Source organism: Lampetra planeri, chromosome 15, assembly GCF_965212315.1.
Source record: "Lampetra planeri chromosome 15, kcLamPlan1.2.h2, whole genome shotgun sequence".
Classification (NCBI taxonomy): domain Eukaryota; kingdom Metazoa; phylum Chordata; class Hyperoartia; order Petromyzontiformes; family Petromyzontidae; genus Lampetra; species Lampetra planeri.
This window is the reverse complement of record NC_136121.1, coordinates 12,622,276-12,639,670: the sequence shown is the minus strand read 5'-3', so window position 1 is coordinate 12,639,670 and position 17,395 is coordinate 12,622,276. Positions and strand designations below refer to the sequence as shown.

The 17,395-nt window shown below is 42.7% G+C and overlaps 1 protein-coding gene across 4 annotated transcripts; it reads left to right on the top strand.

The window, feature by feature from the left end:
* The first annotated feature begins 1,980 nt into the window (after window positions 1-1,980).
* Window positions 1,981-15,315, top strand: SETD7 (SET domain containing 7, histone lysine methyltransferase). Of its 4 annotated transcripts, none has more exons than XM_078601112.1 (8): window positions 1,981-2,432; window positions 8,616-8,745; window positions 9,574-9,775; window positions 10,457-10,649; window positions 10,794-10,875; window positions 11,378-11,495; window positions 12,253-12,410; window positions 12,503-15,315. In XM_078601112.1, the coding sequence occupies exons 1-8, from the start codon at window positions 2,393-2,395 to the stop codon at window positions 12,678-12,680; spliced, it is 1,101 nt and encodes a 366-aa protein (XP_078457238.1). In that variant the 5' UTR covers window positions 1,981-2,392; the 3' UTR covers window positions 12,681-15,315. The 4 variants fall into 4 exon arrangements, with proteins under 4 accessions (XP_078457238.1, XP_078457237.1, XP_078457240.1 ...); XM_078601111.1 differs by having other exon boundaries at window positions 10,791-10,875; XM_078601114.1 differs by lacking the exon at window positions 12,503-15,315 and having other exon boundaries at window positions 10,457-10,636; window positions 12,253-12,391.
* The last annotated feature ends 2,080 nt before the right edge of the window (window positions 15,316-17,395 follow it).

The following is a 17,395-nucleotide window of genomic DNA, read 5'->3' as shown; positions in this document are numbered from 1 at the left end:
CGTGTTCACCACCAGTACGTGTGGTTAATGCAGACATGATTCCTTGCAAAAAGGTTGTATTTGGCGTTTGAACGTCTTAAGACCTCCCGTTGTATTGCCAGAAAGGGTAAAACCTTTTACAGTAAATCGTGTCTGCATTAACCACAGTACTTGTGGTCAGAATGTAAACAAAAAACATACTCTGATAATATATGCAAGGTTTCAGTTTGGTGTTTTAACATCTTAACACCTGTTTTGGTGGCAGAAAAAAGGGAAAAGCTATTCTCATATTTTTGTACTGGCAAAGGGGGTCCCATGGTGTAAGGTAAAACCTATTCCTATTTTTCATACATTGATACTGGCAAAACAGTCAAATCTTGTAGCTGCTATTCTTATGTTTTTTCGGTAAAGTCACGTAGGTAAAAAATTAGAATTAATAAAAGTAAAATAAAAATAAAATAAAAATCACGACGTTTCGGAGGCAACACAAGCTTCCGTCTTCAGGTGGAACCGTCACAGCACGACAGCTGTATTACTTGATACAGCTGTATCACTTGATACTTGATACAGCTATCGTGCTGTGACGGTTCCACCTGAAGACGGAAGCTTGTGTTGCCTCCGAAACGTCGTGATTTTTATTTTATTTTACTTTTATAAATTTTAATTTTTTACCTACGTGACTTTACCGAAAAAACCTAAGAATATGAATCCTTGCAGTCACGAAAGCTTCAAATCTAGAACTTGTAGCTGCTCACCCCGTGCTTTAAATGCCCTGATAGTGCATTGTCTTTGTACTGTTTGTTGTGCTCTGGTCTGACAATGGTGAGACTTGGCCATAAAGAAGGCTGCTGTCCCTGGTGCAGAACCAATCGGTTTCAAAGACAATGCTTCATATGTTTATTATCAGAGCAAGTTTTGTTCGCATGATCACCACCACAAGTACGTGCGATGAACTTGATTCCTCGCGAAAGGTTTCCATCTGGTGCTTGAACATCTTAAACACCTCCTGTTTAATTGCCAGAAAGGGTTCAAACGCACACATTTATGGTTGTTATTGTTTGACGTGCATCCCGCTGGTATTTCTGCACACAGCGTTGATGTGCGGTGCTTTTTCTGGAAGACTTTGCAGTTTTTTTCCTGGATTTTTCTGTTGCGTGTAGTCACTTTAAGATTCATAATATAGGTTTTTGGGTCAGATCGCGTTATTTATAAATGTGTCGTAACCCTCCACCACCCGACACGGCTAAACGTCGTACTACTCAAACTTTAAAATGCTGTCGATTCTCTCTTCAACACACCGGTGGGCTAAAGAAGTGACTTGTTTTGTCCTTTGAAAAACGTGACACATTTTTTTACTGTTTGGCCGTGTCGGGTGGTGGAGGGTTACGACACATTTATAATTAACGCGATCTGACCCAACACCTATATTATGAATCATATTGGTCGCGAAAGCCTGCTACGTGTCACTTTAAGATGTTTCTTGTTCATGTTGTTGTTTGTTGCAGTTGCACCCGAGTCAAGAGCCGCATGGCTCACGGGTCTATACCAAATACATGAACTGAACATTCTTATTACGTGTCTTCTTATCCAGACACGACTCTGCTCCTGCTGCTGCTGGGGTTGTTGTTGTTGCTGCTGCTGGGGTTGTTGTTGTTCCTGTTGGGGTTGTTGTTGTTGCTGAGGTTGTTGTTGTTGCTGCTGTTGGGGTTGTTGTTGTTGTTGCTGAGGTTGTTGTTGTTGCTGTTGCTGGGGTTGTTGTTGTTGCTGGGATTGTTGTTGTTGCTGGGATTGTTGTTGTTGCTGTTGCTGGGGTTGTTGTTGCTGTTGCTGGGGTTGTTGTTGTTGCTGTTGCTGGGGTTGTTGTTGTTGCTGCTGCTGGGGTTGTTGTTGCTGCTGGGGTTGTTGTTGTTGTTGCTGAGGTTGTTGTTGCTGTTCGAGCTCGGCAGAGGGCGCCGTTTAGTTTCGTCCACGAAACTCTTGCGAGAGTCGCCACGGGCTGCTGCTGTTAGTTCGCGAGGAGTTTGTTGGCAACAGAAATAAAAAGTTGCGTTCGTTGTCCTCATTCACATTGATCGCCTCTCTCTCTCCAAACGTCTCTCTCCAAACGTCTCTATCCAAACATCTCTCTACAGACATCTCTCTACGGACAGTCGTCGTGGAGTCGTTGAGTTTGTTTTTTTAAATCTTCCAAGCGACCGGCTTCAACTCTTCTCGTCTTCGCCTTTCCTCCATTTGCCCTCCTCCCTCCTCCTCCTCCCTGCTGCCTACTGCCGGGGTCTTCTCCATCCCCCCCCCCACGCACACCACGAGAAAGTTAGTTATTGTTCATTGGCTTTAACCGCCTTAACTTTGTACAAACTTATTAAGAGAGCGGCCTGGGGTCTGTGGGGGAGGAGGAGGAGGGTAACGCGCCATGGACAGCGACGAAGACGACGTCGAAGAGACCGTGATAGGTAGGAGGAGACACGTGAACAAGTTGGTGGTGGTGGTGGTCGTCACAAGAGTTGTGTGTTTTGTTACAGAGTTGTGTTACTGCTGCCCTGTGTTGTGTGGTGTGTGTATGTTGTGTGTGGTGTGTGTTGGTTGTGTGTATGGTGTGTGTTGGTTGTGTGTGTGTTGTGTATGTTGTGTGGTGTGTGTATGTTGTGTGTATGGTGTGTGGTGTGTGTTGGTTGTGTGTATGTTGTGTATGGTGTGTGTTGGTTGTGTGTGTGTTGTGTGTATGTTGTGTGGTGTGTGTATGTTGTGTGTGCTGTGTGTATGTTGTGTGTGGTGTGTATGGTGTGTGCTGGGTGTGTATATGGTGTGTGTTGGTTGTGTGTGTGTTGTGTATGTTGTGTGCTGTGTGTATGTTGTGAGTGTGTGTGTTGGTGGGAGTTCTCTGGGCGCATGGGACAGCCGTTCGCCCGACTGTGGCTGCTGTTGCTCTCACAGCTGCTCGCTAACAGCACTTGCTCCAACAGCCTGTTAAGGCTACACGGGGGATTTTTGTTTGTTCCTCCACCAGTGGCTGTTGTTGTTTGTCTGGCTGTGGCTGTTGTTGTTGTTCTTCCACAAATGTCTGTTGTTCCAACCGCGATTTGTGAAGCCAACCACGTTCGTGGCGGTGTTGGACTCCACGTGGTTGTTGTGTGAGTGGTAAACCACAGACAGCCGTAAAATGGTGTCGTGTTGTCGGAGAGGGCACAGCGAATTGTTGTTCTCACATCATTTTGATACCGGCAAAGATAGTAAAATGTAGTGGGGTGAGTTGTCGAGCCCTGCGTAGATCTCAGTGTAACAAGTCACGAGTTGGTTTGGTTTTATTCACCGTAATTTGCGAGCTGTTGTCTTTTTAATTCCGAATTGCTGTGGAGTTTGGTGGGAATTTATTTCTAGTTTTCGCTTGGTGGTTGGTGGTGGTGCCTTGCCATTGCACGACCACCTGCTCCCATCGACATCCGCTCTGCAATTTGTGGAAAAGCCACAGATGTTTCCTGCTGTGTTTCAAAACTCTTTGCTAGTCGCTGAGTTGAACATCCTGAAGGTGGTTTTGTGACGGGGGGAAGTGGTTGATGTGGGGCAATTGGTTGTGACCCATTTTGAAACGCAATAAGAAAGACCCACTTAGCTATACTGTATAGCGAGCTCTTTGTCAGAAACGACCTGACCACAAATGATAGCCAAATTAAGTGGGCTGTCACGTGGAAATGTGTAACAGTCAAATACTCAAACGCATATTGCTTATGTTGTCTCAGTTGCTGAGCCTTCAGTGTGTGTGTGTAAGTCTTTTGTGCTAGGCCACGAATTGGGTTTTTGTAATAAAAAAAATTAATGCGTGGCTTATGACTTTACCTGCCATCTTCCAACATTATTGGCAAGTAGCATCTGAACTTCCCAAACCACTACCCACCACCACCTTACACCAACCCACCTGACTTGCCATCATGATTAAGTCGTGTAATGGTCAAAACTACCGGACTGGTAAAAGGGGCTGCGAAATATACCATGGACCCCTGATGCCAAATTTGGTTTTGGTGCGTTGTTGCTAACGTCGTGGCAGCTTGAACCACATTTGTCAGACTTGTTAATCTGGTGGTTAACTGTCATTGTTTTCACCATTGGAACCTCCTTTGCCAGTAGCAAATATGATAATTGTTTTTTTACCCTTTTATTTGGCAACAAAACTGACACCTACGTTATTTTACAAGGAGTCATGTTTGCATTGACTACAATACCTGCGGTCGGAATGCAAACAAAAAACACAACTCTGATAATTATGTATGCACTGTCCTTGAAGTTGATTGGTCCACACCCGAGACAGCTTTTCTTAGAGCATAGTCTCACATGGTGTTGGATCAGATGACGCCAAAAGGCGCACAACTCAAAGACAATGCACCATCAGAGTATGAGAGCTCGGGGTAAGCATTTAAACCATTGGAACCTCCTTTACCAGTAGCAAAATATGATAATTGTTTTTTTACCCTTTTATTTGGCAACAAAACTGACACCTTTTTTACAAGGAGTCATGTTTGCATTGACCACAATACCTGCGGTCGGAATGCAAACAAAAAACACAACTCTGATAATGTATGCACTGTCCTTGAAATTGATTGGTCCACACCCGAGACAGCTTTTCTTAAAAACCTCGTCTCACATGGTGTTGGACCAGATGTCATTGTTTTATTACACGCTTTTATTTAACTCTGTCTGTTGTTGTTGTCGTCATTGTATCCTCAAATCTTGTAACTAAATTTTAACCCACTTTCCAATGTGGTATCGACTGCAAACTTGGTATACTTATGTCATACTGATGACAATACTATATTCTATCATGAAAAATGTAAAACATTTTAAAACATAATTTTTTATATGTTATATTTCGGCTTGGGTCTAATTGTCGTTGGCTGTCAAGCTTCGGGGACACTTCCTGGAGTCGTGGAGTTCTTCCATTACTAGTACGGTACATTTAATTAAAGCGTGTTTTTAAAAAGTTTTTTAAAAATATTACTTATTGGTCCTGGAAGTAAGAGACGTTACAATGCACTCCCCGCACCAACATTTGGAATCTACCTCGAAGCGTCTTTTTCCATGACTGTTACGTGTAATATGGACTCTTACTAATTACCACTCCATTAGGATGTGGACGTGTAGCTCAATCGTCTGTGCGGGAACGCAAGCCGCCAAATGTGTTGATAAATCACCCACCTCGTTATGCATCGGCTCGTTTTAACAGGGCTGGATGTATGCTGGCAGTAACCGTGGCTAATTGGTGAATCTGGTCGCATCAAAAGTGTTTGTGTAAAGTCTGACACCACTCACTGGCGGCCCTCCAGGGCAAAACACGACTCATCCAGAAACTCCCAGACGGCCATCATTCATATGGCACTCAATAAGATGTTTTTTTCTTACAAAATATTTTTTTTGTAAGTAATATTCCAATTATCTATTAGGAAATCGTTGTATAGTATATACATGTCCTCACCATAGAGAAGTCCAAAATGTATATAATTTAGTCTACAGCCCACTACAGATAAGTGGTGTTGCTCTGGTACAATGTAATGGTTAGGGGTAAAGTGTGGGTACTTCCACTTTCAGTCGCCTGGTCCGTGTGGAAGAGTAGGCCAAACACCTACTACAGAGGTGCTCACGAGAACTCCATCTAGAGAATTTCCGAAATTGCAGACATTAACCAACACCATTGTTAACAAAAGTGATGTAAGGAGCAAACAAGAGTGACAGTAATTGTATTTAACACATGTTTGGCACAATAGACAACTCAAATTAGCTGCGGTAAGTACACAAAGCGCTGCTGTTGTTAAATTAAACAATACAAGCCAGTGGCTGCAACAGAAACAGACATTCACCACCACCATGCTTGTGTTTTGATAAGCCGTGAGTGGGTGATGTCATTTGTTTTGTGCTTTGCATGACCAGCGGTTGGACAGAATGTTCAGCTTGGCACAAATGCTTGGGGCCCCCCTTTTTTCAGTTTGCAACGTTACACCCAGAGCATTTAAACTTAGGGGCCATCCTTTTAAGTAGGTACGCATAAATCTGTCAACTTGAGCCCCCCCCCCTCCTCCCTATACGCACGCAAACTTTTTACATCCCCCCCTCCACCTGTGTACGTACGCTTGACGTGCACCCCCCAAATCCTATAGAACGGCCGATATTTAATCCACGCAGAAACGATCAAGGATTAAGAATATGAACGTGTTTAAGCAAACAGGCAGTCCACCGCCGGCCTATCTAACTCATTTGAAGGCCAATGTAGACAAATTATTATCGAGGCTTCACCCCCCCCCCCCCGTTTCCTATGCGTACGCACATTGTCAGTAGACCCCCCTCCATACGCAAGCGTACACATTTGGGTTATCGAAATGCCCCTTAGCACAGAAGAAAATCTAACCAAGCCACGTTTTCTAAATAGCCTCCTCTACTTTTGGGCAACGATTCTGCGTGCTGATCAGGTGATGATGACGCTGCTTTTTTTCTCCAACTCTGCAGTGTTATGGTGTAGTCTGAGACGGATCTAGAAACTTCCCGGCCCACGTGGTGGTGGTGGGATTGCCCCCATCGCCTCTCCTACCCCGAATTAGTCACTGAGTCAGAGGCCACAGCCTCGTCACATGGTGGCAAGAACACTGAATTGGTTTAATGTCAGTTTATAAAATCAAAGGTCCACTTTTTTTTACTTAAGCATTATACTGATTTATTTCGCAACTAGAAATACCATCGTTGTCCTCGGTCTTCGTGTCCAGGCATCGTCTTGATCAGTTGGTAGACAACATCTCTCAATGCATTAATATCTTTCTCAACTACTCTGTCTTCATCATCCAAAGTTTTGTTCTAACCTTTTCCAAGGCCTCCACGACACCACATTTCCACCTGATCCTTCATTCTCTCCCTGCATCCCCTTTTTGGATGTCCTAATCAAAAGGAGACCTGATGGTTCAATGAGCCACTCTGTCTACAGGAAAGCCACCCACACGGATGCTTATCTAAAACCGGATTCCCACCACCATCCATCCCAGAAGAATTCCCTCATCAAGACTCTATATCATAGAGCCCAATGCATCTCCGACCATGAACACATTTCCAGTGAACTCAAACACGTACGCCAAGCTCTTAAGGCGAATGGTTACTCCGACTACACAATCCGCAAAGCCATCACTCCAACCACCAAGAAGGATCCTGTTGAGGAGCCTTTCAAGACCATCACCTTACCCTACATTGCTGGGGTCACAAAAAAGATCTCCAAAATCCTGATTAAACACAAGATCCAGGTCCGATTCAACACAGTACATAAAATCCGTGATCTGGTACCGTCTGTAAAAGATGTGGTTCCAGACATACAGTACCCTGGTGTCTACAAACTAAGTTGCCTCTGTGGTAGCAGTTACATTGGGGAAACCAAACGACATGTCTCGGACCGCATCCGTGAACATAAAGCTGACCTGAAACACTGTAGGACAAACACCTCAGCCGTGGCAGATCACTGTTACAACTCAGTGGGCTCACATGACATTGACTTCTCCAAGACAGAGGTTCTCTGCAAGCCATCTGGCTATCATGAGAGATTCGTACATGAGGCGATCCACATTTACAAACACAGAGACAATTTTAACCGAGAAGATGGATTCTGGCTTAGCAATCACTGGAAGGACGTAATAAACCATTTTGATACACATTAGGGTGGGTAGAATAATACATAGTGTTATATTAAAAATGTATAAGGTATAGGGTGGTTTATAGCAATACAGTATGTAATTTAATGTTGGTTTTGCCTATGGAAGTATATAGTACGGTATAGACGCGTGTGATGTAAGAGAATAAAGTTTAGATGGAAGCATATTATATAATTTTTTACAACGTAGAATTTTTCATGTATTACTTACTGTTAGTAACTCAGCTTATTGTAGAGTATAGTAAGTTTACTGATGATGCTATGTAGTTTATACTTTAGTTTGTCATGCAGTTTATACTGTAGTTTTTTACGTGGTTGTTTAGTAACTACAGCTACATACTATTAACATTCCTTTCCTTTGTTAATGCTCCCCCCCTTCCCCCCCCCCTTTGATGCTGCTAATCCTGCATAATGCACGGGCATAGTATTGATTTGGAACCCCCCCCGCCCACCTCCTACGCATTTTCCATATGCTGAATTCCTCTTGATATGCAAATTATTTTGTTTAGGCGCTCTTCTTCCCACCTCCCCCCCCTCTAACCCAGCTTAAATATACGCTCCAAGCTTGGGGTGTTTCATTCTTCGCCTGAGGATGGCTGCTTGCGTTGTGGCCGAAACGTCGTGAGAATTGTTTTATTATGTTTTATTTTTATTATTTTATTACTTCCCTTCTACGTGACTTTACCGAAAGAACCAAGAAGACAAAAGATCATCTTGACGATTGGTTTTCTCTATTTGCCGCATGTACCTTTAGGCTTACGTGATTTATCCTTTATCACATTGTCCCTGCCATACTTGTTCCTGACCTTTTTATCATCTCGTTTACCCCACTGTATCGAATAGTTTTAGTACAGTTGTATTACTGGAACGGAATGCTCTGTGGACACACGTGTTTTCCGTTATTGCTGCTGCTCTGATTCTACATGCAATGAGAAAACTCATAGTTTCCCCATTTCTGACGACCCAGGTCCATTGGACGACGACCAGCTTCCACATGGCTCCTGCAGGGTCACCTACTCTTCAGGGGACTGCTTTGAAGGACACTTTGTCCATGGTGAGAAGAATGGCCTCGGAAAATTCTTCTTCTTTGATGGAAGGTAAGGCTTTGTGCTTGGACATTTACCTGAATAAAGTGCCCACACGATTTCAGAAACTTATATCACTCATTTATTTGCCTCCCATTTTATATATTGCCCCCCCCCCCCCCCAAAATATCATTAATGACTGCCCCTTGGAAAGTGGTGGAGTGGTGGTTCAGTGATTAGAACACGACGCTGTGAACCAAGTGACCCGGGTTCAAACCTGGGCCACGGGTAACATCAGTAGTGGGTGATACCTGAACCGGTCCTGGGCTCCCACACCACTGCAACATCACTGATTGAGGAAAGGGCCGTGAAAATGAATTTGGCAGAAATATTACCCAACCGTGACGTCCCCATTTTATGTACGTCATTATCGCCAAAGCCATTGATGCCACCCACATCTTGCCAAAGCTTTTTCCCTTCTGCTTGAATCCCACAGGTACTGCACAGAGACGATGCTTTGAGTTAACCATTTTCCCATTCCGATGACGTACGTATGCGTACGTCATCAGTTTTTCTTCCGATTCCATTCTGATTACGTACGCTTACATCATCAGAACAGATCAAATCAATTCCGAATGGAATCGGAAGGGAAAGGCCATGCGGTTGGGCATGTAGCACAGTTTGGTGCCAGCTTTGTCAGAGTGCGGTCGTGTCGCTACAGTTCTTTGTAATGAATACAGTACAATGTCTTTAAAAACAACGGCGATATGCCTCTCTAAATAACATTAACGCTAACCACTTGCGCGTTATGAGATTCGGCGGTGAACAGGACACCCTCGCTGCAACTTACGGACGTCTCGGAATGGGAAAGTGTTAATTGTGATTGCTCGGATTGTGCAGTACACTGGAGGGCCACTATGTGGAGGACGTGCTGCAGGGGCAGGCGGTGTACACGGCCGAGGATGGCAGCACGGTTCACGGCACGTACGTCGACGGGGAGCTCCATGGCTCGGCGCGAGAGTACGACCCAGAGGGCCGCATCACGTTTCGCGGGCAGTACCGCGACAACTTGCGCTGTGGCCTCTGCTGGATCTACTTTTCCGTGAGTAGTGTTATCTCAGTGGTGACACAGGGCGGTGATCATGCCTAGCGGTAGCCCGCTTGCCACTTGTTGAATAGGTTCAAGGTTCAATTCCAGCTGCTTCCCTGATTATTATTGTAAGTGAACTAACCACAATTATTTGCGCCGTCTGGTTCAGAGTGAGTGTTGAAGATCCCCTGATGTTATTGGCAAGAGTTGGCAATTGTGTGCTCGCGTGAGGGTCCAAATTTTCCAAATTTAAAGATTACCCGGAATTTGCTCGTGATATGCATCGTAACAATTGTCCCCTACTGGCAGCCCATGTCACTCTTGCAAATAACTCATCCGGTTCTCTTGAGTTCTCACCTGGTTAAACAAAATAGATTTGAATGCAGCGTTGTTTTAATTGTAGTCGCCGTTTTAACATATGTATAATTTTTTTACTTCTTTTGCATTGTACATAGCCAACCGTGCTAATCGGAGGTGCTAAACCATTACAAGGTCATCCGATTTTTTAAATATTTTTTTTGTATATTCACAGCCATTTGCAGTTTTGGGTGTTCTTTAAACTGGTAAAAGTTAAACTAGAGATTGTCTAGCACTTCGCACACTTTATAAAGTAATTTAGGTAAAATTTACCAAACTATTATTTAAAACGTCTTTCTTCGCGTAGTCATATGTGCATGTTTTGTATGAATGCAGGATGGCGGGAGACTTGTAGGAGAGGTTAACTCGGATGGGGAGATGACGGGTGATCAAGTAGCCTACGTCTACCCAGACGGTCGAACGGCGTTCTACGGACGCTTCTCTGATGGCGAGATGATCCAGGCACAGCCGGCTATCATCCTGGGTCTTGACAAAAATGAGAAGCCACGCTTTGAGGTGGACAAAGGAGGTTTGCGTCATTTTCCGCTGCTCTTTATTACGGCTGAAAAATAACCATCGTTTCTAGTATTGCCTTAGTGGATAGCTGAAAAAGTTAGTATATGAAAGTGCTCTGATGGATCTAAAATGTTGTCATTTTTTTTTCTAAAAGCAGGGCCCATACTTTGTTTGGACAAGTCAACATCTACTGTCATCTCTTCACAGCCCCTCTGTGCTGACCTTTATGAGAAGGACAGGTCGGTTGTACTTCTATTCTGACACTTGTGTCTATTTTCTGCTCGAAGACAAAGCAACAAAGTGCTTGTTGTACATAGTGGACTTACATTAGATGAGGATTTTAAATGTAATTGTTTCCTGCAGAGAAGAGTTAAAACCAGCAAAAGTAATAACGTTAATATGCAAGGACAAATTATGTTGGGAGTTTGAAGTTATGGGCATTCTGACCCAAAACTGTAAGTATAAGTATTTATACCCTTTGGTTTTTTCGGTAAAGTCACGTAGGTAAAAAATAAAGTAAAATAAATGAAAACAACTAAATTAAATCACGACGTTTCGGGCGCAACACAAGCGTCTGTCATCAGGTAGGAAAGCACGGCCTACTGCTGATGCAGACAAAGAGTATGAATCCTTGCAGTCACGAAAGCTTCAACTCAAGAATATAAGTATTTAGATTAGAAATTTTTAACAACCCACCCATTACCGTAACGGTTTTTGACTATATGGAATTCTTGCCATTAGAGTCTGTGTCGGGCAATCGCTTATCACTGGAGCAGCGGAGGGACTCTTTGCCAAGGTCGACATGGAAACGGGCACAGTAGCTGCATTTTACAATGGCACACGGATCACGCACGAGGAGGTAGGATCAGCGATAATCCAACACAGCAGTCTCCTGCAAATGTTTTAACTCCATTGTTTTGGTTGTCTCTGTGTGGCCTCGCTGTGTAACAGTGTGCAGTGTGACTTCCGCATTTGACTGGACATGTACAGTAACTAGAAGGAAAGTAATCGTATACATATTTTTATAATTTTTACTTCTAACGCGCGCAGTATTCACTCACTCTCGAAGACACAGATTGACTTTGGATGCGTGAGGGACCACGGACAAGTGGGGAGGCAGCAGCCACAAAGTCAGCCGGCAGCAACAATTGCCCAAGCTTTGCAGTCCTCTCTGCTTCCAAAGTGTTATCAACCAATTAATGGATGGTTATTTACCTTTTATGAATTCTGTTAGGAGGCTGATGTGTTGTGTGGTACAAAAAAGTGTGTTCTTACAACAGATCAATGTAAACTGTAAACTAAATTGATCAATGATGAGCAGACGAGGTTTCCAACCCAGAGGTCACCGTTTCCGTCTCATGGTGCAGCAATTGAAACATCGGCCAAGTTCCAAGTTCCACAGTTGATTGGCAGGTCGTTTTTGGTGGAGTATAGTGTGGGTACCTCTTCCAAGACGTCTGGCCATTGTGGAAGATTAGGCCAAGTATCTTCTCTGGGGCTCCCTAGAGGCCCTTCTTCCAGCATTGGAGCAGACCTGCAGATTGATTTAACATTTTTACCCCATTTAATGCTTATAGTTGTAATTATTTTTCTCCTCGTTTTCTCACGTTTTCAAGGTGGATGCACGAGACTGGTCACTGAATGGCAATACCATCTCCCTTGATGATGACATCGTCATTGATGTACCAAAGCATTTCGTGAGTGTGGAGAGATACTGTGCCTCACTGGGCCACAAGGCCAATCATTCCTTCACGCCAAACTGCAAATACGACTTGTAAGTAGTTGCGACAGGATATCTTTGTTCTGATATCATCATTGTTAAAAGACTAGCATTTTACCTAATTTTGATTTACATTTGTGTTGCAGTTACAACCACCCACGTTTTGGGCCAATCAAGTGTGTGCGGACGGTGCGGGCTGTATATCGTGATGAAGAACTGACAGTCGCCTATGGTTACGACCACAACCCGGCCGGAAAGAGGCAGGCAGAGGCCCCGGAATGGTACATCCGTGAGCTGGAGATCCACAGTGCCACACAAGGCTAAAACGCACAGACAACCACCCCAATGTGTTTTTCAGGTTATATTTCGTGTTGTTCAGCATGATGTCCGGCATATCTCTCCATGTGCTGGGAGCTTTTTGAGGAGCAAAGTGTCAAAACATCGTTTCGAACAACATGTGGCACAACTTGAAAACACACTTGAGAAAAATGCAGCAAAACCGTGAAAACCTATGCAGTAGCACATGGGCGAGCATACAAGGTCTTTTTACACCACCAAAACCCCTTTCGGTAGCGAGATGTAGGTTAATGTCACTGGCTGTAGGGGTATGTCACATTAATGCATTCATTAAGTGCATGGCTAATATTTTCAAACTAATTTGGTGATTTGTGTCCTCTGATTATTCAAACTGGCTTGGGAGGAAACAAGGATTGGTACCTGAGTTTTGGCTCGACATTTCATCTGTGTTTGATTTCATGACGAGTAGTTGTCCGATCGGTTTTTGGGCTTTACCACGTGTTGTGTGGCAGAAAGCTGTCGGCACGTGCAGCAATAAATAGGAAATGCCGAACAACACGTGGCAAAACCCTTAAACGCATCTGAGAGCTAAAATTACAAATTTGTAAAAATACAGCTTACCTTTTGCAGTGGTTGAGAAAAAACCTTTTTTGGCACTGTCAACACACACGGAGCTTACATTACCAATGAAGATTTAAAGCACACGGGTGACGGACTACATTTTGCTCTGGTGATTTGCTTAATTTCTGTAAAAATCCAGGTCTAAAGTGATATTGTATTATTTAAGTTAATATCAATATATTTATAGAATTATTCAGTGGCAAAAGTGCATCGCTACGTTTTTGTTAGTGTAACAAAATTGGACTATAATATTTTCCCAAATAAGCGTTTTCCAAAGAAATGTAAAGGGATGCATATTATTTTGGACACATTTTTATCACCATTTGTTTTGCCATTAATATGTGCCTCTTTAAAGTTGATCTGTGCCACACAATGCATCAGAATCTATTGTGTTCCTTGCCATTACAAGGTAAATGTATGCATACAATCGTGCCTGTATCCAGATTAACAAATCCTGACAATTGTAATACATTTCGTGCATATTTCAATAGTAACACCATATGGATATAGAAGAGCCATAGTTGTATTTTTTTTAAACTTATTTTTATTGAGAGAAAAATATATACAGGTGTCGAATGACAATCGGTGGTTATTACCAGCATTCTTATTCCTGAAATGATGGATTCGTTATGAAAAGCCTCATTGCCTTAACTTGAAGTGTGAAAGCTACTACCTGTGGTATGGTGAAAAGGGATCTCTACAAATGTGCTTTGTTTATAAGAATGTGTAATGGTGTGCAGAGTTTAAGTATTCAGAGACTTGAAAAGAAGTTAAAATGGATGGTTTTTATTTTACATTTTTTACAATTGTAAAGCTGGGGAAATAGTAGTGCCAAAGAAGGTTAGAAGTGCAAAGCGGAGTGAAAGAGTTATGATAAATGAGATGACAATTATTTTTAACTACAGTAACTCCCATCATATAGATTCTTCAATTATTTCAATATAATTTCAGAATAAACATCACTGATTTGGTGTGATTTTTCTTTTCCCCTTATGACCAGTTGTAAAAAAAGACTTAAATGCTGCTAAGTTTTTAACTTAAAGCAGTATAAGGGCTATTGCTTAATGTTTTCATTGCAACTCGCTGCAGAACCTAATTTTCGACAGTTTAACTAACCCTTGTAGTTCATTCAGTGATGTGTAGATTTGTACACTAATATGAAAGCGAACTTTGCAGGGTACACTTCACAGAACGTTTTCAGTTGATCAGTCTTTATAACAACGCATAATGCAGTTAAGCAGTGGGATGTGTTTCCTGTAGGATGCTATGACTTTAGTTGAGTTGCTATACATTGGGTTGCTATACCTTGGTTTTTGAAAGCCTGTTTACACGATACCCACGGTTGTATTATTGAAGTTGAGTGCTGAAAGTTAGGGAAAACAATACAATGCCTGCTTCAATCAAAGTGGTGTTATTTCGATCGGTGATGAATGAACGCTGTGAGTTTTATCGGTATCCAACCAGGAAATGAAATTAACTCATTGAGAGGAATGAAACATTGCCTTGTTTGGAAGGGTGAACTGGGTTGCATCAAGATACCAAGTGCACAACATTCAAACTAACAATATATCTAGACTCGTACAATGCAGCTTTCTAAATTGGGCTGTGTGTTGATTATTTATTTTGTCCAAGATTTCATCGGGGTTCGATATTTATAACAAGCGGCTGCAAAGGTGTAAACTACAGACTAACTTTGGCATTAATTTAGTAAAAACCTGAACAAGGCCAATACATTCTATATACAGAGGGATGCCGGTATATGCCCAAACATGGGCCACGAAAGTTGTCACTCAAGGAGGCCCCTTTCACCAGCAGTGGCATGAGCATGTAATCGTGGGGCTTCACCTTGAACTTTTACACGGCTTTAACAACGAAGTCTCAATTGTGTACTCACAAGTGCTAGAATAACAAAGACAGTACTTATATAGCATAAGATCAGGAACATCTTTTTTGGAGAGCACATAAACACGTTTACCTTTTAATGGATATTAACAAAAGTTACTGTACAAGTGGTTTTCACAATAAAGGTGTTCATCTGCAACGATTGAGCTTCTTTGTGTCTATCAAATTCAAATGGCCAATGAGAATATAGGCAGTTAATAATACACTTGCACTGTGGCTCTAAGAAAAGCTGTCTCTGGTGTGGACCAATCAACTTCAATGACAGTGCATATCATTATCAGAGTTGTTTTTGTTTGCATTTTGACTGCTTTTGTTGTGGTTATTGCAAACATGATGCCTTGTATAAAGGTGTCAGTTTTTTGTACCAGTTGAAAGGGTAAAAACCTATTACTATATTTTGCCACTGGTAAAGGAGGTCTCATAGTATACCGATAATCTCGGTTGAAATTGTCTGTGTTTATATATCTGGATGGCTTCATGGACAAATCTTTGATGGTAGCCCGAAGGTTTGCAGAGTATCTTGGTCTCGGAAAAAACAATATCGTGCAAGCCCACTGCGTTATAACAATGATCAGTCACTGCAGAGGTATTGGTTCTGCCATGTATCAAATCTGCCTTGTGTTCGCGAACACGGTCCGAGACGTTTCGTTTCCCTAATGTAACTGCTGCCGCAGACACAACTTAGTTTGTAGACACCAGGGTATTGCATGTCAGGAATGACATCCTTCACAGGTGGGATCAAATCACGGATTTTGTGTACTGTATTGAATTGAACCTGGATCTTGTGTTTGTTTAAGATTTTGGAAATCTTTTTGGTAACACCTGCTATATATTTCAAGGTGGTGGTTTTGATTGGATCCTCAGATGGTTGTTTCCCCATGGTTGGGGCAACAGCTTTGCGGATTGTGCGGTCTGAGTATCCATTCATCTTGAGGGCTTGGTTCACTGGCTAGGTGGCGCTGGTTGGAGAAGCAGCAGGCCATATGGTGTAGTGTTTTGATGAGGGAGTTTTTCTGGGCCGGATGGTGGTGGGAGTCAGGCTTTAGATAGGAATCCGTGTGGGTGGCTTTCCTGTCGACGGAATGGTAGCTTGCCATAATTTTCCACTTCCATGGTGAATTTGATGGATGGGTGTATGAAATTGATGTCGTTGAAAAAATTGATGTTTTGATCGAGAAGAGATCTGATGGCTCGTTGGCACATTCCGTCGACATGAAAGCCTGTGTCGGGTGGTGGCGGGTTTAACGACACATTTATAGATTTACGCGATCCAACCCCAAAAAAACGCTGCATTATAGCGATTTTTAATAACTTAAAATGTTATCTTCATTAGGCAATTCACAATGAAAAAAAAATGACAGTTTTTGTTTTTACTTTATTTTAAACACAACAAAACAATGAATGGAAAAGTATTTTTATGAGTAAAATAATTTCTCATCTCCAGCTGACTGGTGGGGTCGGCCCCCCCCCCCCAACTCCCCTCGTCCAGGAGGCACCGCGCCTGCTCCAATACCCACGCTGGGGCATTCATCCAGCAGTAGATTTACTCAAGGGCTGTGCAATTAATACGAAAAGGAGTTTTTTTGGGGGGTTAGATGGCGTAAATATAAATGTGTCGTTAAACCCGCCACCACCGACACAGCCAATTAATAAGGGGCCGTCCATAAATGACGTCACGCGATTTTGGACGATTTTTTACCCCCCCCTCGTCACCCCCCCCCCATAAATGACGTCACAAAGCTCTGCCCCACTCCCCCAAAAATAAAACATGCTTCAAATCGCTTTAAACTATTGTCATTGTGCGTATTTAATGCGGCGCTGCACTCTGATGTTGTAGGAGAAAACATTTATTAAAAAAGTATATTAAGTAAAACGTGTTGGCTATATTTATTTAAAGTTGCGCATTTTTATGTGAAGTCACATTTCTCACCCCCCCCCCCTCGTCAAACATCGTCACAAATGTCTGACCCCCCCCCTAGGTGCGTGACGTCATTTATGGTCGGCCCTAAGCCAATTAGTAAGGTTTATCACGTAAACAGAACGTAGCCAATTCCACATTTACGATTTAAAAAAAACAGTATGGCACAATTTAACGTGGTGACACCACACCTATTCACTGCGAGAATCCCTTGTTCACGTTATATAGTACTTTATATAAACTTTTCCTTTGAAGGCCACGGCGTTATAGACGAATACTTTATACCGAGTTATTTTTTTTG

Coding starts and splice junctions, on each gene's coding strand:
- SETD7 (XM_078601111.1), top strand. CDS start 2,393: ATGGACAGCGACGAAGACGACGTCGAAGAGACCGTGATAG. Junction 10,650..10,790: donor CTTTGAGGTGGACAAAGGAG/GTTTGCGTCATT, acceptor TTTTTCTAAAAG/CAGGGCCCATACTTTGTTTG. Junction 11,496..12,252: donor CACGGATCACGCACGAGGAG/GTAGGATCAGCG, acceptor CACGTTTTCAAG/GTGGATGCACGAGACTGGTC.